The 21,996-nt window shown below is 34.9% G+C and overlaps 1 protein-coding gene across 7 annotated transcripts in view; it reads right to left on the bottom strand.

The window, feature by feature from the left end:
* The window catches only part of FAM135A (family with sequence similarity 135 member A), a 79,517-nt gene that overhangs the window by 15,576 nt on the left and 41,945 nt on the right, over window positions 1–21,996 (bottom strand). For 6 of the 7 annotated variants that reach the window (XR_014954215.1, XM_021530156.4, XM_085576368.1 and 3 more), the window contains 11 exons: window positions 20,989–21,131; window positions 20,802–20,872; window positions 20,317–20,490; window positions 17,879–18,005; window positions 17,364–17,517; window positions 14,544–14,621; window positions 12,301–12,350; window positions 10,544–10,699; window positions 4,835–4,908; window positions 4,402–4,556; window positions 1,875–4,158 (listed from right to left, as the gene is read on the bottom strand). Coding sequence is in view for 6 of the 7 variants with exons in the window: in XM_021530156.4 (XP_021385831.3) it covers window positions 1,875–4,158; window positions 4,402–4,556; window positions 4,835–4,908; window positions 10,544–10,699; window positions 12,301–12,350; window positions 14,544–14,621; window positions 17,364–17,517; window positions 17,879–18,005; window positions 20,317–20,490; window positions 20,802–20,872; window positions 20,989–21,131 (3,466 nt within the window). In the remaining variant the exon portion in view is untranslated. The remainder of the gene's footprint in view (window positions 1–1,874; window positions 4,159–4,401; window positions 4,557–4,834; window positions 4,909–10,543; window positions 10,700–12,300; window positions 12,351–14,543; window positions 14,622–17,363; window positions 17,518–17,878; window positions 18,006–20,316; window positions 20,491–20,801; window positions 20,873–20,988; window positions 21,132–21,996) is intronic. The other variant, XM_085576366.1, reaches the window with a different exon arrangement.

Below are 21,996 nucleotides of genomic sequence, written 5' to 3'. Positions count from 1 at the left end.
TTTTCACAAAATAAGACATTTCCTCAGAACATTTTATTGCAGATTCTTACAGCCCCTTTTCCTCTGTAACAAAAACCATATCTGAAGCTCTACTCTCTCCTCTCCTTTGACTATCTTTGCAAACTCTCAAGTATTTCTGAAACCACTGAAGATGCTGGGTTCATTATGGTCTTGAGCAAACAACAACTTTGTTTCCATGCAATAAAAAATTATAGAAATTATAACCAATTGGAAGTTAAGGTAAAGATTTTCACTGGCTTTTGATAATTCTTGCCAAGCCTATTTTTAGGTCAGAAGAGAGCTGGAATCAGTGCTGTTATGTCTCACCATAAGGTCCCTGTGGTAGGCTGAAAAACTGACACCTGCTTCTGAAACAGCCAGATCCAGACTTCTGATCTCCTACCTATACTATGAAGGCATACACTATAAGGTTTTTAATAACTGAGATCCTCACATGCTAGGAGCTCCTTGTGTTCCTTCCTCCCTTTCTTCCACTTTGATTAGTTTCTGTGCATGGCCTTTCTAATTGCATATCAGTTTCCCTGCAACACAGAAAGCTTTGTGCTTCCTTATGCATCCTTAATCCATCTGTTCAGCATGATCCCTTACGGCATCATGCTGTACCCCATCCTCTTCTGCCTGCTCACCATTTCCCTCCCATTCTACCCTTTGCTCTCTGTTTTCCCAGCTTTAACTTTAGCCCATTCTTCACTAACTGGCAGGAGCAGGCCTCAGTGAAGTCAGCCTGAACAGAAACCACTCCTGACAGCTGCTCTTATCACTCTGCAACAGAAGCTACTTGAGTTTGTACTCAAGGCATGTTTCCTGAACACACCAAGAGTGGTTCTTTATGGAGCAGATCATACCCTCTGGATTCACAGTTATCTCATATTCCATGGGACTCTGTTTTTCCCATAGCCAAGTCCTTGATTTTATTCCAAGTTCACTTTTATTGTTACAGAACAGCCCGAGTAGTCTCTGTTCTTCATCTTTCCCATTGTACACCAAAACCACTGTACAGTATTTCAGAAGCTACTTTTCTGGCCACTTCTAACCTGTTTTCCTCCACCTGACTGCTTACTCCTTCTTTCTGTTATCAAGCTGCTTTTCACAAACTATCTGGTTTTCTGTCTCTTCCACCTGCTCAGCATTTGTTTCTACCTCTCTTTTAAATTTTCTTTTCTCTCACAGTAACATTTTACTTCCAATACAACACATAAGCTGCTGCTTCACATGTTTATTTAGCAGCAGGAGTTTATCAGGGAAACTCCTATATTTACATCAAGAAGAGGTACAATCTGGGATCCCTGACATTCCTCTAAATTTGGCTTTCCTGGTCTCCAAACTGCAGCGTAATTTAGAGCACTGTGGTCTCTGAGGTGTTACATTTTTGATATTTGAAGTTAAGATTTAAAAATAAGGCCATTACCATAGCTTATATTACACATTTGCTTCACTTAGCTAATCTGATTGACAACCAATTACACAATGTTTTTGGATTTATGTTTTTAAAGTCAAAGCATATTTTCCCAAGCTAGCTATTTTAACAATTTCCATTTCATAAAACACCATTTTTATGCTTAGTACCCTTTACAACATCATTCTTCAGCTGGATGTTTAATTTTTAAATGTAACAAAGAAAAATCCTGTTTTGCTTGTTTTTCAAACCACATGAAATAACAAGATAATTTACAGAAGTATAGTGCTAAAACACTTTTTATCTGAACACCTAGAACATGCTGTTACTTGGGCATGCAGAATACAGAAGCCACAGTTCTGGGGCATTCCACAGCCCAACCATGTTTCTTTTCCCCTTCTCTATTATAGTAACATAATTTCTAAAAGTAAAAAGCTTGTTTAAAACAATCACTTACGCTAACATTTGAGGTTTTGGGGAGCTTTCATACCAGGAAACAGCTGAAGCTGAGCTGTAGGATGTGCTGCCTGGCTGTTGTGTAATTGCATCAGATTTATTCTTTGAAGAAGAGGTAACATTGCAGGGAGAGTCTCTCAGAGAAGAAGGGAAAGACAAACAACCAGGAGTACAGACAGGGGGCACAGTCATTATGTCTTGCAGGTGTCCACTGTCAATCATTTCAGGTCTCAGGGCTCTCTCTTCTGCTAAGCCATGATCTCGGTCAGCACTGCATGCTCCATCTAATATACTATAATCAGTTTCTTCATAATACCCATTTTCAATCATTTCTTGATCCTCCTCTTCTTCCTCATCTTGTTGGGAAGAACAAATAATTTGTTTTTCATATGCTTCCTTTTGAGGGCTAACAGGATTGCTGTTGTTCATAGGCCAAATATCTGAAATATCTGTGCTGCTTTGAGAGCCAAAATAGTTTTCAACAAGCCCTTGCCTGACCATGTCAGCACTACCAGCTGGAGGATTATCTGTACCAGTTTCACTTTTACCTTCTGACAGTTCTTCAGTTGTGCCCTTAAATTCTAAAGGCTCATCTTTGTTTGTTTTTTTAACCGCTGCATTTACAGATGAAGAACCTGAAACAGCAGATGGCTCACCCATACAAGCTGTTTCCAAACACAATTTAACTGTTTCTCCTGCAGCTCTAGGATGCCTTTCAAGGTCCTGAGGATCCTTGCGGGTTGTGCCAGGGCCTGTTTGTGGGCCGCAACTTTCCACATCAGTAGGCGTGTCCTCATCTGAAACAACCAAGTGTAACTGATCTTTTTTTCCTGAGAGTGAGGAATGTATAGACAGAGTTTTGTTATCCAAGTGCCCTGAATACACAACAAGCTGTTCCTGCAAATTGGTGTTTGATGTTTTCCTGTCATCACATTTTGGCAAGTCAATTGCTCCTAGATCCAATACTGTTTTGCTGTCACTTATCTGGCATTCAGGTACAACAGACATCTTTGAATTCTCATCAGGTGACAGCTCATCATCATCTGAAGGAAGTGAATTTATGGATGTCAGGGATGACTGTATTTCACTTACAGCACTTGTACTCTCAGTGCAATGGCTTTCGATTGTGTTTTTTATTGCACAGTCTGGTTTTAATAAAGGCTGAGGAAATGCTCTCTCACCATTGTGTCCATGAACATTTTCAAAAACATGATCAGGGTTGGGATGAGTTGCAAAAGAACTCGGTTCACTTTCTACACCTGAATCTGAAAATCTAGAAGAGGCATATGTCACACTAAGATCTGGTAATTTAGTCATGTCTCCACTTGCAGAGATTTGACTTTCTTTTGTTGAAAGAGTAGGTGGATTGCTTTTCATTTTTGTCAAGACATCACTGGTATGCTGGCAATTTCTCTCATGGACCTCTTCCTTTTCAAGCATAGGTTCCTGTTCTCCCAAATTCAATTTATTTCTAGATTCTGAAGACTGAACATTGGGTGTCAGCAAATTATCTTCATGCACTTCATCTTGCAGAAACTTAGCCCATGATCCAGTGTGAGCCACTCCTTTCTCCTCTTCATAAAGATTCTTATTACTTAGTTTGACCTCAGTTGTCCTGACTCCAGAGGACGCTGGTTGAACCCCACGACAACCTTCAAGTGTACCTCCGTGTTGTAAAGCACTATCTGCTTGAACAGCTCCAGAACCAGTCTGGGAGATTGTCAGTCTATCAAAAATAGCCTCATTTTCACAGTGTACAGGACTTCTTGGACCTGGTTGGTCACCCTCAATCTTGACAGCCATTTCATCATATGGCAACAATGGAAGGTCTCTTCTAGTTATTTGCCTGATACAGGCCTTTGTATCACAAGGAATTCCACTTACACCAGGGTCCAGCCCTTCATTAGCACTGTATGAAGGCTCACCATCTAACCTTCTACAGGCATTTTCCAGTGCTGCACTTATCAAACATTTGTATCCTACTAACACCACAGAATCCTTTGAGTTCTGTTTTACAACTTTTTTTGTGTTTTCAGCTTTCATTGTTTTTATTAGTTTAGCAACCTTAGCTTTGGATTTATTTGTATCTTCATTTTTCCCTTTGAAGGTTTTTGTTAGCATCTTTTCAGCTTCTGAATGCCAAAAGATAGAGGCACCAGCAGGTCTCATTTTCAGTTCTGGGCTACTAAAACCAGCAACAAAACCTTCTTCAGCTTCTAATTTATCCAGTTTATTGGACTCTGCCTTTGGAACACTCTGAGCTACTAACCAGGGTACATCCAAATCTTTCACAGAAAAGGGGAGAAAAGAGAAAGTATGTTTCAATAAGATTATGCAGATAAGTGATGCTATAACACACTAGCAATTACAGAATTTTACACATCCTCAAAACTCAAGCTAAACCCCCATATCCTACGAAATAAATTTAGTCCTTTAGAGCCAGCAAGAAATTTATTAAAAAACCCTCAAGTTTTACATAAATTTTCTAATTTCTTCAAAAAGGAAATTGTACTGTGAACTGTGTTTACCTTCAGTAACTGAATCTAAATACCGATCTTCAAAGATGATAGGCAAGGAGTTCATATCTCCATCTAATTCACTGCATTCAATAGGGAGGGGTGGAAGAGAACTGCAGAAGGAAATGTTTTTGATAGCTGCACACACCTGTAGATGACTTTGAGCACTGAAAAAAGGAAGCAGTCCTCCATGAAAAGAACAGAACTATTTATATTTACATTAAGAGAAATTACCAACAGTTTAATTCATTTTAGCAGAAGCTTTTCTAGTAATTAACTATTATTAGCTTGATTATTTAATAACTTTTTATATAACTTCCAGTACTTTAAATCTATATTGAGAACCAAAATTTCTCTTGAATTTCTTATGTACTTTTGCAATGCTACTTCTACACAAGAGAAACTATACAGTAACAGTACTACATGCTATATAAAGGCTACTCACTGTAGTTCTTGAAAGGCAAGAGCAGCTTGCCTAGGATGCTCAAAGCAAAAGAACGCTTCAGCAAATCTGCGCACCTGCAAGATCCAAATGAAGGCAGAGGTTATTTCACCTTACAGATAATTTTTAAAAATCCACCAGCATTCCTATGCATCAATGTTTTATGATTTGTATGTATAATACAGACAGCTATTTTTTTTTTTTAGATGTTCAATTCTGGATTGGTGACACAGACAAGACTAGTGACTGAAATAATTTTAATCTGTCCTCTGGATAACTGGGAATTATATTAGACTCAACTGCCTGCTGAAAATTTTATTTCCAATAAATCAATCATCCAAATCAGGCACAAACAATAACACACAAAACTATTACTGGAATTTTCAATTGGAAGAAAGGAAATGACTGTTCAATTCACACTTCTGAATGAGCCTGTTCAATTCACACTTCAGAAGCAGAAACACATTCAATATTCTGCAGTCTCAAAATTATAGAGGAGTGTTTTAAACTTTCTGTAAGTACCCTCTAGCCCACAGTAAACTACTGTGCAAAAGAATCTTTTGTTTGCAAAGATTTCAGCTGGAAATGTTGAAGACAGTAACTGAATGTACATTAATTATAAGCACTGTATTAAAGACTTAATTGTATGTTTGAGGTCAATAAACAATACAATACTGAAGTGGTATTTAATAATGCATGAGAGTATATATTTTTTTACCATCAAATGTGTTAAACCATCAATATTTTACCATCAAATACATGGTAAAATAGAGAATGTGAATTATACAGCAATTTGCTGCAATTGAAAACATAATCAATGTACTGAAAATGTAGTATCTAGAAACACCAAAGGTTTTGTACAAGATTTCTCACATTTCCAATATTCTACATAAATATTAATTCAATCAATATGCATTTTATTTTTGCAACTGCCAAATTACCTGCATCTAAAACAAGCAAACCAAAGAGATTGTGCTGCACAATGGTTGTTGGCAACAGCTTGTTCGTTAACATAAATTTGGTTGCATCAATTTAAACATAATTTCTGTCCCACTTAGAGAATTACATGCTAGTCTCCCAAATAATTTATCAAGTGCCTCCTGACCTCCTACACCTTTATTTCTTAAATATACTCCAGGTCTTCCTCTTAAATTATGGAACTTCCTGAACAGACTGTGGGAGTTTTCAGCGTGAAACTGGCAACAAGTGTGAAGACCTAGTTCAGCTCCCTCAGCTCTCTCACTCAGAGCTGCAGCCAGCATCTGCACCCATCCTGAGCACAAACATAACTCTCTGAAAATCTTGTCCATGAACTGGCAAACATCAGACTTTCAGGACCACATTAATTTTGTTCAGAGATAAGCACTTGCATGGGATTTCATTTTCCCTCCTGATACACTGCCCACTATTCTTTTAGAGAGTACCACTTGGATTAAGTTCTGTAGCTTCTGCATTTTTTTGTTTTCTTAATACAAGAAGAGCTGAGGAAAAAAATTTTCCAAGGTACTTAAGAAAAAACCCAATCCCAAATCACAAACATTTTATCCCCAGTCTCTAATTTGTAATCGAAACTGAAAATCCTGTCCCAATTTCCAATAATTTATTGTACTGTATTACGTGAAATTAATCTTAGTCATAACATCATCTCTGAATAGTCATGGAAAATGCTTTAAAGTAAAAAGAAAACATAAAATTCAACAGTTTCTTGTAAATGCAACTTCCATTCTTGCCAGAACTCAATTTGCTTTTTTCAGAATTTGTTGTTAGGAGTTTATACATACACATGTGGGATTAGAATTGATGTTCCCAAGTAATTTGCTGCATTTTCCCAGCTGGCTTTTCTAAACAGACATCTACCTTGCAAATACATGATTTTTTTCTAAGGTAATCCCTACCCTTTCCCCCAGAAAGGAGGGAACTATTGTTATACAATAGACTTAACAGATAATTTTACTGCTTAAAAACTAGATTTTAGAACAAGTGATCAGGAAGAGTGGACATTATCATTTTAATTTAAGCAACTTAAAAAATAATTAAAGATCCTAATCAATCAGGTAATAGTTACAGGAACATTGCCAAATTAGTAGACGTCTATGGTGTATGTTAAGAAAAGGGCACACAGCTGTTTTCCAAGCAAAGTAATTTTGAGTTTACATGTGAGCACTTCACCACATAAACTAACTGGAGTTACATGGAGAGTAGGTCTTTAGATTACTGCACTCTCTCCAACAGAAGAGGAAGTCATTTTTTTATTTGCAATAAATCCCATTTAAAATTAAGTAGTTCCTGTGCTTCTGAAGAAAATCTAAATTCCAGCTCCAGACAGCTCCACATAGAATAGCAACAGTATAAAACTAGTTGAAAGCAAGCTCCTAAAGCACATAAGTCTTTATTAGTGACAGAAGAGAAACCAAATCAACAGTAGTTTATTATGTTTAATAGGTGCTTAACTTACTGAAGGACTGAGGCACTTGCTAGGACACTGTTAAACAGCTCTGCAGAACCAGAATGACTGCCAGCTGTTAGTGACGCAGGACCTGACTTGAGCTGACTCCACAAGGACTTTGCAGGAGGAAGTTGCAGCTGTTACTCCTAATCTCTAGACTTCCCAAAGGCATGGTTTTTATGGTCCTCCCAATGTAAACAGAAGAACTGTGTATAAAAACTGCTGTGGAATACATACTGAGTGTCTACATATTTATGAATAGCAGTCAGAGATCTTAGTTTTCAACTCTCCTATTTTAGGACTAATCAAACTGAAATAAATAATTTTGGAAGAATATATTCAGACCTACCAGAAGATGTCACTACAGAATAAAGAGATGAACTAGTTTAGTGTTCAAATGTTTGGTAGTATAAAATAACATATTCTGAGCAGTTTTCTCAATAAAATACATTTGTAAACTTTATCAGGTTGATCAGTATGATCCATGTAGTAGATGGATGTTCAATTTTAAATTGTTCCTTACTTTTTAATGTAGTGCTTTTCCAGAGTTAATAGTTAAATACTGAAACACTTAAGTAAACATAAGTAAAACTATTAAAATAATAATTTCAATACTTGAACAACTCTTCAGCAGAAATACCTGGTTTATAAACATCTGTGCAAAGAAGGTGAAAGTCATTTCACCAGGTGGCCTTTCTAGGGGGTATTTTAACACAAGTATCTTAACCACTCAGATTAATCACTCCCTCAAAGTGTTCATTCGTAAATGTTCCCAGGGAGAAATTTCCTGTGGAAGGTATAGTCTAGAAATATTTCAAGAAGAAAAGATAGAATGAGATTTAGCATCCAGTAGCGAACACATCAAAGTATCCATTTCCAAAATAAAAAAGTTTCTTATTCCAGAAAGGACAAGTTAAGTGTCTTAAGAGGAGAATTAGTGGGTCATCTTTAGCCTGAAGAAAAGGAAGCTCAGGGGAGACTTCATTACTCTCTACAACTACCTGAAAAGAGGTCGCAGCCAGATGGGAACTGGTCTCTTCTGCCATGTCCCAGGTGGAAAGACAAGAGAAAATGGCCTTAAGTTGTGCCAGGGGAGGTCTAGGTTGGATATTAGTATTTTTTTTTCACAGAAGGAGTTGTAAAGTACTGGAACAGACTTCCCAGGGAAGTGGTGGAATTGCCATCTGTGAGAGCATTCAGCATACATCTGGATATGGCACATGGGCATCTTTAGTGCTGAATGTGGTGGTGCTGGGTTGACAGCTGGACTTGACCTTAAAGGTCTTTTCCAATCTTAACAATTCCATGACATGAAATGTCAACATATAGTCTCCAAAGAGGAGAATTAGTAGATCATCTTTTAAATATCAACTAAATCCAATAACCAGAAAGCTTGCATCACTTGGTATGTGCATAATGGCTCCAGTGGAACATGATCATCAATGTAGATTTCCTGAGGTATGTTTATACAATCCCTCTGAATATAAATTCTCAAGATATTATTAATAAAAATTACAATTTATTACACTAAGCACTGCAAAAAAGATCCAAAACCAACAACTGAACATACTCTCAAAAAACATAGGGCTGAAATTTAGCATCTCTTTTTCATTTAAAGATTTACTGAATTTATGGATTGTGAGTTCCTGCTCTACTGCCACATGGGAAGCCCAGTGAGCAACGGTTTCTTATATGTATTTTAATTTCATATATTTGCAAAGTATTCACACAAACTCATATCATCTTGGAGTGCAGAAAACAAGTGTCCATTTAAAAATGAAGTACGATCACATTGCTGATTCTAACTTGGCTCAGGTAAGAATCCCTTCTGAATGCTGTATTATGCAATTCTTACAGAGTCAGCTTGCTTGCTTTCTGCTGTCAGGCACTAAATAAAAATGTAATTTTAGGATTACCCATGCCTTGAATCTCCTCTCCAGTCTTTGATTGATTATAGGTATCCACAAAGTACAGTGACAGATAACAAAAGGAGTGAGCATAACAGCAACTCAAAATGATGCAGAGTATGCAGATGTGAAATCAAATGATACTATTTATTTTTCATAGGGAGGATGGGGACTCTTATTTGAATTTTTTTTCAAACTGGAAAGCATCATAGAAATACTCTTAATATGTGCAGTATCTCAATTCCCATAGTATAATGAAAATACTTCCTAAAACAATTGCAGGAAAACTCAATAATTAAAGCATTTATGAGCTAAGGAGGATGACTTACATCACAGATTTTAAAAGAACCACATTTAAGAAGATAAATGCATAATCATTAGGAGTGTCTTTTCTGGAGCAGTAAAATTAATATATTAATTCTACCTTTTGTTTTATTAAACATAAATTTGTACAAACAGTAACATGCCAGCAGCTGAATCCAAATGCAGGTTAAATGAAACAGTATTCTTGTTTCATACCTTCCACCTGTTAACTCAAGGGATCCCAGTATTTATACAAAAACCACAGAAAGGTAAGACAGACAATAAAATGACACCTTTCTTATGGCACATCAAACAAATAACCCTTGCATTCTTTCTGAAAGATTTCATTTATTCTCCATAACTATTTCCAAAACCACGATTTCCTCACTAAACAATGTGATTTATCAAGTAAGAGTAATGCTTTAGTCCATACTCAATTATATTTCACTATGGGAAGATCACTGCTGTGGTTCTGCTTGCAGAGAGCCCACAGCAATTGCACACACCCATAGACAGACCAACAGCACTATAGATGTGTTAGTGTACACACACACATACTCACGGGCCAGATCATTTCACATACACTTGTTTTACAAAATCCCATGTAAAAGACTTTTCAAAACTTATTAACATCACAAGTTCTTAATTCAGAAAGAAATACACTTTATTTATGATGCAAGCAGGCAGCCTAAATGCAGCAGAGAAGTAAAATGTAGGGTGGGCACTAGACATGACTCCCACAGAGAAGTACATCAGTCTGCACAAATAAATGTCATTCCACAGCCTGCAATCTGCCTTCTGAACTGCATTACTTATTCAAAAGAACAGTGAATTACTTGGTTCATAAACATAAATAATATGTTTTATGCATTATATTCCAACATAATACATTATATACAAAGTAACAAATGAAATGCAACATCTCCCTCTACAATTCCAACCAGTTCTCTGAAATATAAACAGAAAAATGGTAATCTGGAGTCTCATTTTGATAAGCATTACCATAACAATGTGTCCTAGTCTTAAGCGTATGAAGGTCCCTGGGTCAATACTTACTCTTAATGTGTGATGCTCTTGTGCTAGCAAAGCTGTGACCTCCTCTTGTAAGGTAATGACCTCCAGAAACTGCCCCCAGAGAGCCATCAGAAGTGAGCAAAGCTGAGCTAGATTCATATTTATAAGTTCTGCCAGTTCATCAGGATTTTCCATTTTCTGAAGTCAGGAAAAAATATTTACATGATTAAGTGATGAAACCATAATGTACACACAGGAATAATAATAAAATATATACTTTATCGTAGTGAAAAATTTAATTTAAAAAGCGACTTCCAAATGAGATCTGTTTCAACTAAGTATCAAAACTGGATGTCCTGGAGTTTCCTCAAACCAAGACATTGGATCAATCTATGTTACAACAATAATAGATTATTTTAAATATTTGTATTAAATATTGTCCTGTTGCTTTTTAGAATAATGACTCCTGTCCAAAAATTAAGGCAATAATTCCACTTACGGCAAAGATAACTGAGTTCAACTGTTGTATTTTCTAACATATAAAAATACTATGTGCCTGAAAAGAAGAGGAATCAGGAAACCAAAAATTAACATTTGCTATTTTAGTCCAAAGCACAGGCTTCCTAGAACCAGATCACACCAAGACAAATTTGGTGTGAAACAAGTTTTGCTTTCTTTGCAATGTACTGTAATCCTGTGATACAGTCCCACAGCAATTGTAGATAGTTAGGCTTATGTGCCCTGCCATTTTAGAAAATAACACAGTTTTTCAGAAACTCATTGTAGGTCTATAGGCACTGAGGCAAAGGGTTTAAAATTAAAATATAGTAAAGAATCAACTCTAGCAATATTACAGAGCTAGTATAAAAAAGGATTGGGGATATACAAACACCAACTTAATCAACAGTAAGAGAAATAAGAAACTTTTGATAAGAATTGTGCAAAACAGAATGAAGAAAACAGAAAATGTTTAGCAAGCTAAGGGAGAAACCAACTAATTCAGAGAAGCTATGTAAGTATAAAAAATATTTTAATATATAAAATAAGGTTATTAGTTGCCCAGAGAGAGCTAGCAATGCTGAATTTGTCTCCAGTTATATAAATTACATCCTTTTAAAGGCCATATTACATTTTCTTGCAGTTATACTACTATTGCAGTAACTAAAGGTGAGCTTCCAAGTTGGGCAGATGGCCCACATGCCAGCAAAGGGTGGATAAACTTTCAGAGAGTTTTAAAACCTGTCCTTTAGACTTCGTCATGACCAAGAAATCAGTTATTCAGCTGGGGCTAATTCTGACTAATGAGAGAGATGGGAGGCAAATCTAAGCCATTTAAATTAGAGAGTGTTTCCTTAGGAATGTAGGGAAAACAGGAAAAGGGGACAGCATCAGAACAAGTACTTTTAGATGAGGGATGACTTGCAGAATTTTCTTTTGTTAAACCTACTACTGCTTGATCTTGCATCATTGTTATTTGATACCATCAAATCCCAAAAAATCAAATTATAACTGCAGAAAATTCGAAGTGTGATTTTTATACAAGTAATCCACCTTTCTAAACTTTCATTTTCATTATATAAATAGTTACACAGCTACCACTGACACACCAGATCAACAGTTCAGTTTTGGTGTCAGCTGCACAATTTCTCTTTGGAGGAAGAGTTTAAATAAGTGCTGGGAAAAAACATAGATGCTGTCATCCCTGAAACAAACAGTTTATTCCCAAGCGGCATATAAAATCAGCACATTTTACTTTTATAGTTATTTCACTTATTTAATAGATGAAAAAAGCCCTGTACCTTGACTTCTTCACACAATTCTGTAAGACGAATTTCTACATCTATGTTTTCTGAAAAGATGAGAGGACATACCCATGAGTAATGCACTTTCCAAGTTGCAGAATGAAACATGTTATCTCACAAAAACAATTTTAAGACATGAAAAAGAATTCATCAAATAAAACTTGAAGCCATATTAAATGCCACAGTTGCTAAGTAAACCATAAAACTTTCCATTAAAATTCTTATAGCAATTTCTGAGATTGAGGACAGAACATAATTAAGAAAAAAAATTTGCAATTATCATGATCGCTTATCATGATACCTTGTCAAGAACAGCAATTTTCCATTTAAAATTAAATATGCAAATACTGTACTTTAGATAATACGGTTTTCAGATTATCCACTGAAATTCAGCAGCAATGTCATAATTTAATACCAAGGTAATATAATTCGCCTTCTATCAGATTTTCTACAAAACCCTTATTCCCATATAATTTTTCTAAATGTATATCATTTACAAGATACATGAATAAAAATACAAATCTTTAATTGTATGAGGAACTTTTTTAGTTAATAAAACTATTCTTTAAGCAATCTCTCAGTAGCTCGGTGTTAAGAGCAAATCAATCTAACACAGCTTAAACAGCAGCTTAAACTGGATCTGAACCTTGAATGACTCATTTATGGAGACTACAGATATATTCCTTCATGAACATATTTTTCCTTGCTCAATAGCCCTGTTTATTCTGGGGGATTTGATAAATCAGATAACAATGTGGTATTATGTTTAATTTCCTTCTGCATCTGAAGTATGAGTAATAAGGGCACAATTAATAAACCCCAAAATTGCCTGTAACAAGAATTTATATCTCATTTTTTAAACACAGTATTAAGGATAAAAATGTTTAATATTTCTTGAAAACACACAGCAACAAAATATGCTTTGAAAGCCCCAATAGTAACTTCAAGGTCTGGATAATGAACAAAGGTTTACAGAACAGCAACAGTGTGTATACTGAACTTCTCTTTAATTATGCCACCTATACTTGGTAAGTATATATTGATTTTGAACTAACAGCATTCATCATGCTTAGGTTTGAATTTAATGCCACACAAATTAACTCACAGAATACAGAGTTCTGAGGAAAAAAAGCAAATTTCAGAAATGCATGTTGCTCTCAGAACCAACTTGACAAAAGTGGTTTAAAGAAACTACATGTACCTTTTGCTAAACAGCACCTCATGATAATTTTTTCTGAAAATGCATGGAAATAATTTAAGCTATAATACTAATTTTGGTATGACCACACAGATCTTGTCATTAGTGAAAAAATTAAATGATTTACTTATGACATCATACTGATTATGTATTTGTCACTTCACTTCAATTGAGAATGGGTTTGTTGAACAAGATTTAAAATTCTGAAATCTAAAATCATTATGGAAAACCCCAAACTATATTAATGTCCCAATGCTATATTAAAAAAGAGAATACAGAATAGAGCTAACACAACACAAAAGGAAATTAAGCACTTACATTCAATAGCAGTAATGTTAGCCCAGCAAACATCTGATGCAAATTTGCTGGCTCTGCTAAAAACCAGTTTGGTTTCCTTTTTATATTAAAAGCAAAACACATTTATAGTTGATTAAAATTATGACCTGCTATCCTATCCTTTTCATAACAGAAACTTCCTTGTGCTTAAGCAGCTCTGTAATGTTTTTGTCCAGCATCAAGCCCACACTGACTCTTCAGAGGGAGGACTTGCCTATGTAGTTATGGACAAATTCACCCTCCATATCAAAATTAAGATAACTGATACTGCCTTGTGTAGTGTTTGGAAGAATTAAGTCTTCAGATACCAGAAGAAATCTGAAAGATTTCTCAAAAAGAAAAGGTATTCATTATCTTTAATTAGCTAAAAATCATGAGTCTGTGTTGCATTAAATGAAACTATAATTTTAAGCTATTTTTTAAATGTTGATGACTGACTGAACTTTCAGTCATTTTTGTTTAGTAAAGTAGAACAACGCTAAACCAAAAAGCAGCAATGATGTCTCATTTTATCATCTACACTCAGCCTAAAATTTAGTAGCTCAATTCTGCAGACTTCAGAGTTCAACATATGTTTGCTATGGCTGAATATTGAAATTATTTCTTTCTACAAAAGGAGTAACATTTTATATCATTAATAAGACTATAATATTGTACAATATCAATAAAGATCTGAGGGATTATATCACCTGCTTTGGAAACATACCTAGGTAGGCGAATCTCTGGGTTCGTGGATATTTTCTTCTGAGAAGGCGTTCATAAAGGACCTGCATGCTGGCCTTGGCTAGTTACAGGGATTGTACACACATGACTAGTTACTACACTCCTTTTTTCACCTGTGATTTATTATTTGCCTTAGAGTTAGTAAAAGCTTATTGCTAGCCTAGCAATTAGTGCAGTTAGATCAGTACATGGAAACATATCATTTTAGTGTAGTTTCTAGATTAAGTATCACTTGTGATACACATTAAGATAGTGTAGATAAATTTTTTATTTCCTGAAACCAGTAATATTTAAATGCTCAATTACATTTATAGAATCCAACAGCTGTCTTCACATGCTTCTGCAAAATCAGTGCCTTGTGTTAAAATTATATGACAGAGAAATAGCAAAGCAAACAGAAGAAACAAAATTACAGAGAGGATAATTTTATTCTAAAAAAGTGATGATTCTGAATTTTAAACAGAACTGGATATTCTCTTCTGCAATGCCCATTTAAACTTCACAGATAAAATATCCACTATAAAAAGATAATTTACTTTAAAAAATAAAAAAGGTGCAAATTACAATTGTGTATTTTGTGAAGTCCAGTGAGCCTCAATTTCTTTACAGAAACTTAGCAGAAACTAGCTTTTTTTTTTGTTAACTGCTGATGGATTTTAGAAACATTAGTGTTAATGGTAGGTATTATTTTCCATAAGCAAAATGTGAGTAATAATTAAAGCTTACATTATTAGTACTTTTTATTATATCAATTGTCCCAATCAATGTATAAACAAAATAAATGAAAAATATATTTATAAATATGAAAAACAAGTAATTCTAGCAGACTTAAAAAATAAAAACAAAAAATTAAACCCACAAGAAACAAACTGTCAGTAGACTACGTACAATGAATGTTAAATCTAAGTTGTAATTTTATCTTCAGATATTTATTGCGACAATTTCTGTTCAAAATTACAGTCCTAAAGGTAAGCTAAGTTACCCATATAGATGAGAAAACATCTGATTCAAGCTCCACTGAAGCTTGTGAGTGGTTTTGGTGACTTCAATGTGGTTGAAAGATACAACCCAATATTGCATTGCCAGTGTGCAACTCAGTGTCTGCTTTTTTCTCTAATATATATATATATTTTTTGAGGGAATGTTTTAGGGGTACTGAAGATCATATCTGAAACATTTAAATATCAAGATTTAATCTAAGCCTATCCTTAGAACAACAATAGTGCCATCAAACTCAATATATTGAGCTGATAAAGCAAATCCAGAGAAGGGCAACAAGGCTGGTGAAGGGTCTGGAGCACAAGTCCTGTGAGGAGCAGCAAGGGGAGCTGGGATTCTTTGACCTGGAGAAAAGGAGGAAGCTCAGGGGAGATTTTACTGATCTTCTACAACTGCCTGAAAGGAGGTGTAGCCAGGTGGGGATCAGCCTCTTCTCCCAGGTAAGAGAAAATGGTCTCAAGTTGTACTAGATGGGGCTTATATTGGATATTGGGAAAAATTTCTTCAATGAAAGGGTGGTCAGGCATTGGAACAGCCTGCCCAGGGAAGTGATGGAGTCACCATCCCTGGAAACATTCTAAAGGAATGTGGATGTGACACTTCGCAAACATCATTTAGTGGTGAACATGGTGTTGCTGGCTTAATTGTTGGACTTCATGATCTTTAGAAGTCTCTTCCAACCTAAAAGACCCTCTCATTCTGTGATTTGGGAAAAAGTGTATTTTGACCTTACAAAGAAGACTAGGAATTGAGTCATGCCTTTAATAAGGCATTTCCCTCCATATCAAAATTAAGACAACTGACAGAAAAAATGTAGCAGTAACTGTAGCAGTATTTTTGCTTCTATAAAAAAACACCTCAGTTTCTATTATTTTTCTATGGACAGATTTGTAATACGCTCCCTGAATTTAATAAAGAAGTGAAACATTCTTTCTTTGAATCATTAACTGACCACATCACATTTTAAAAATATCTTTCATATCTCAATTACCAACCTTACTGTTTCACTGTGCTTAGTTTTGACACTGGTAAGAATAAACAATACAAAAATCAGTAAATATTGTCTACAATCCATATAAATGCCAAATTATCTTTTTTTTTCTTTAGTAGAACATGACTAAAAAAGTATATAGTTGCTGAAGAAAAAGTCTGAATCATTGTTTACAATGCCAATGTATTTTCCTTTCTTACTTCCACTGCTCTTCTAGTTCACAAATTAAGGTTAGGCTCTCTAACAGATCTTCATTCTACAGAAAAGGAATGTACATGTACACTTCCATACATTACATGTAATACATTTGTAGTTACTTTTATCACATGTGGTTATAGCTAGATGTCTTCATGGCGACTAAATCTGTTTAAAAAGTTACACTATAAACTAAACCAGCAGCAATTTTTTCTTGTAGGTCTTTTTTTAATGTAAGTTTTCAGTGACATATTCTTCTTAAAGCTTACAGAATATAGGTTTTTGTACAAATATGCAATGTTTCCTTACAACAAAGAAGTGTAGTGTAGTGCTATCTGGATTAGGAGCTTCTCTAACTTTCTCACCACTAAACACAGTAATTTGAAATAAGAGCAAATCAAGACCAAGAAGAAAAAATATATTTCCATAGATTAAGACTGTTATCTCCTTATTTTATTAGAGATGAGATAGTACTTGTGCCTTTGTTTTCCTTTAGTTATTAAATTTCAGATCAGTTTAAGCAAAAAAACATTTTAGATATAAGAGATATGGCATCAATGAGAGTTTAATCTAGAAGAGGTCTTAAGGAAGTGGTATGTTTTATGAAATTGAACATACCTAGTTCAATTCGGTGAGAAGAGGGGAGATCCTTGGTTATTGTAATAAAATATCTATGTAACCCTTTGAAAGCAAGCAGCAAAGTGGCACAAAGTGTATAGTGGAAATTATAAGCATGGTTGAGGAAAGACTCTGAAACAACAAAACTGCAACCCTAGAATAAAAAAGAAAAGGCACATATTAATTTTGTGTAATAAATGAAGTGTTAGAAGAATGATTAAAAAGATAAGCCATTGCCTCTCTTCACAAACTTGATCCACATTGTTGTGATTTTCAATGAATTGTAAGACATTAAAAAAGGAGGTCAAACACTTAATACTGTAAGCTTCCCACAAGTACATTGATGAACCAGGTAACATAGTCTTTTTGAACATTTTTTCTCATTTCCTTTTTCACATGCCACCCCAAAATAACTTTAACAAAGTTAATTCTTTATCAAATCATATTCATGCAGAAAAGATAAAATTCACACCTCCCAACAGAACACAAAATTTTAAACTGATATATAATCTTACGTCTGCTGATAATTGTTTTGTGTAGTTATTGCCAAAGACCACACTTTCAAGAGAAGGAATCACAGAGTCCCTGTTTTGTGCTGGTGCATTCCTATTCAACCACGTATTCTTCACTGGGCGAGGAAAACTGCAAAGAGTACAAATGAACTGATAATCTGAACATACTGTTCCTCATTACTTCCAATACAAATTTCACTTAAACAATATTCCTGAAAATTTAAGCCAGAAAGATAAATTTTGAACTATAACAGGTATGAAGCATTTATTTTCTGTGGATTTTGCTGTGAGGACTTAACCTCTTAAAAGTGAAGCAGTAGCAGGAAGTTGAAAGCTGTTACACAAACTGACATTGCTGTTTTCCTAAAGGATGCCTGACCTCTGCCTCCTGAGGAGGAGATACTATCCTGAACTCCTGGAAGAACAGAGCATCCTGCAACAGTAGCCTTGTGATAAAAACAAGGAAAGATGAATGAAGAATGAATGAATGAATGAATGAAGAAAGTGAAGACTATTAGATAACAGGCAGAAATAAGCAATTACAGGTTAAAGAAAAGTGTAGATTATACAGGAGTCCAGGGCTGTACCCAAGTAGAATTATCTTCTCTTTCAAGGGAAGTGTTAACACTGGTTGTTCACAACACAAGGTGAATCTGAATGTTGTTCAGAAGAAGAAAACACTCAAAAAGTGACCACCCCTAAGAAAGGAAGAGGTGGCAATAACGTGAGCATGATCCAAACAGAAGACCAAACTGTCACCCATGAAAGCCTAAAGGACAAAGAGGAGTAACATATGCAATTCTCATGTTTTTCAAAAAGAAGAAAAGTGAGCCAGATATGTATACAGCAACCATCAAGTATTTGCTACATGGGGGAGCTCAGCTAAAATAAAACACTGTAGATTTTAGTTTCTTCCTCTCCTCATCATAAAGGACAACTTGTATGCTTATAATAACTTTGTGGACACAGCAACACCCTACTCACAAGATACCAAAAGCAGTATAGAAGTTGCTGTTTTGTTTCAGTATCTCCTTACACAAACTGTATCAAGCTGAGGTTTAAAATTCAATAGTGTTATTGTGTCATCACTTGAAAAGACAGGAACTGAGCAAAAATGCATAGAAAACCCCTCAGATTTACTGCAACTTTTTAAAAAGGTCAGTAGGAGCAAATATGTTTCTGACTAAAAATTAGTATCAAAACCTGATTTTCTGACAGCAAATGATCAATATAGGTTAAATGCCTGAATCTCACTTGTGGGACAGTGTGATCATGTACATTTTACATACATGATGCTACTTTAAGTGCATTAAAAAATGCATTTAAGTGCATTTATGAGATTAGGTCTTCAACAACAAATCCCACCTTCTCAGTACTTATTTCTCTCCCAAGTAAGGCTGCGCCATCTCTTCAGACATGTTAGATCATTTACTATATAACCAGGCCTACAACACACCACCAAAACAATTCAAACCAACTTGCATGGGGGGAAAAAAGGACAAAAAACCCCATGAAAGCCAGCTGAATCCTCCAAAACAGGACAGCCCTAAGAACACCTGTCTAACATGCACAGGGATAGTGCTTTCCATGATGTGAAGACAGGCACAAGGAGTGGGAGTACCTGAAGTTAAAGGTCTGGGCATTTATGGCACAGACTGGACTTGAATATGAGGAAACTTGAGGGCAGTAGCATGGAATATTTGAAGACCATGAAAGAAGGAAAAGATAGATACACTAAAAAAAAAGCTGTGCAAAGAACATTTCATATGTGTAATTGACTGTACAGCCCTTTTTTCACACAGAGAGAGATACAAAATAAACAGAGATTGCAAAGGTTGATACAAGTAGATGAAAGAAAAAGGTTCCAGCAAAAATCAGCTACAATCTTTTTAAGAGAAAAATAAATTCTCCAGTTCTGTTTACTGAATAAAATGGTAAATATATCATTTGCAGACATCTCTGTCATTCCAGTAGTAACCAAAAACTGTGCAGATAGTTAACAGAAGGCACCCTATTTTTATTAACAGCAGCTATTTCAGTCACTATGTATAGTGTGCAGCAGATCTTCCTGATTTAAAAAAAAATCATAAATATTTATACATATAAATATACATATATAAATATAGATATTTATACATTCTTCCACTTCTCTGGCCTTGGGCATTCTCTCTCTTCTACACTACACACTCTTATTTCTAATTTAAAAACCCTCACATTTGTTTCAGATAATTTTAAAAAGAAGTTTCTCATCCCTCAGGGCCCTAAATTCCAGAATCATTTGGAATTACAGAAATTATAGTAATTATATAAAATTATATAAAATTACAATTATGGAAAACAATACTGTCTATAGACCTAACTCCTTCCTAATTATTCTGGTTTTTTAACATTTCCATGTGGACATTCAAGAATTTATTTGCATTTTATTAGCAAGAAATTACCTTATCAATGGCTGATGAAGAGCAACCAAAGAAGCATGGACTATAACCGATATGACAGAAAGGTGGAAGTAATCAAACATAACATTGACATAATGATGAAGGCCCTGGTGTAGGTTAAAGTGCAACTTTAAAGTTCGGCTACTAATTGGCTGTAGTGTGCTCAGGTCATCTGGTCTAAAAAGAAATCAACAGAACAACATACAATTAGAACAATCATATTTAAAGTGCAAGTTACTAATAACTGACACAAACAGCAATTTATCATAAATCCATACTTTGGAACACAATGGCATCTCCCCCAGAGGAAAAAAAAATATGAGACAAACCAGTTAGGAAATTTTAGGAGACTTCAGCATTAAATTTCTTTTTTATCATCATTTATGTCTAATATGAACACACTACACCTACAAAAAATACAAATTTAAACAGATTAAAGAGTTAACATATATTCTTGCTTTAACAAAATTTTCTATATTTAAACTTACGAGTAGTCTGTATCCGTGAAGTGTAAATCTAATGTTAGCAGAAAATTCATTTCATTAAGTGACTCCTCGATCTACAAAAAAATTGTAGAAGCATGAAATCTTTCAGGTCCATTATTTGTACTAATTCTAATTTGTATATTAAAAAGCCTAAATTATCTGAATATAGTAAATTTGAACAGCAGATTACCTTCCTCTCATCTAACAGCATTTTTATTTTGAAAATCATCACATCATTCACAGAAACTTCCTCATTTTTGTAAAGAATCTGAAATGTTTTGCTGCAAACTATATTGTCATGGACTGAAGCAGGAAAGGCCAGATCTGTTGCACCTGAAGAGAGAAACAAGTATTAATTTAACTGGAAAACTCAGAGCAGCTAATAAATGGAACTATAATTTCCATCAGTTTCATTACTATTAAAACTGTAACAATGTCAGTAATGTAAATGGTATTCTTTTCAGTCAGCAACTGATGAAGATTGAAGGGGTACATTTTGTTTCAAAGAAACACCGTCAGTATTTTTAATATAAGTTGCTTTTAATACAAGTTCTGAAGAATTTTTGCTTTGTTACAAACTGAAGACATTCTAGGCAATGAAAATCAAAATTGCAATGAAAATCCCGAATTTTGTATTGTTTCATCTAGCATTCATGTTAATTTGCAGACTTTAACCACACTGCAAACAAAATTACCTACAGATGAGGCAAAGAAGTTAAATTACATATACCACTCCACTGAATTAATCAAGAACAGAGATTGTTTCTTCTTTCTTTCGAGATTTTTGCATCCTACTCAGGCCAAACTAATTCCGAGCTTATCACCTGAACCTGGCACTGCACATGCAATATGACACTTCAAAGGCTGCTCATCACAGAGAGTTCAGAAAAGTCTGATAAATGGTTGGGGAATCTTTTGCTGAAAAAAAAGAGTTAAAAGACTTGCAGAAGAAATGAGAAAGGGAATGATTTAAAACAGTCATTGAGGAAATACTTATCGTAATAGCAAAGCATTATCACACAGGAAGTATCACAATGGGTACTATCCTCTGAAAAAAACACTTAAAAGAAGTTGGAACTTGGAAAGAACAGAAGTAACAGAAATACTGACACTTATAACTCCTCTTAAAAAATGGCTCAATAACATCATCTTCCAAGACAAAATGTCTTAAAAATTGTGTAAATGAGGGTATAAAATA

Source organism: Lonchura striata, chromosome 3 (genome assembly GCF_050655825.1).
Source record: "Lonchura striata isolate lonStrDom1 chromosome 3, ASM5065582v1, whole genome shotgun sequence".
NCBI lineage: Eukaryota > Metazoa > Chordata > Aves > Passeriformes > Estrildidae > Lonchura > Lonchura striata.
Note: the sequence above shows the minus strand (reverse complement) of the source record. Positions and strands in the feature narration are given on the sequence as shown.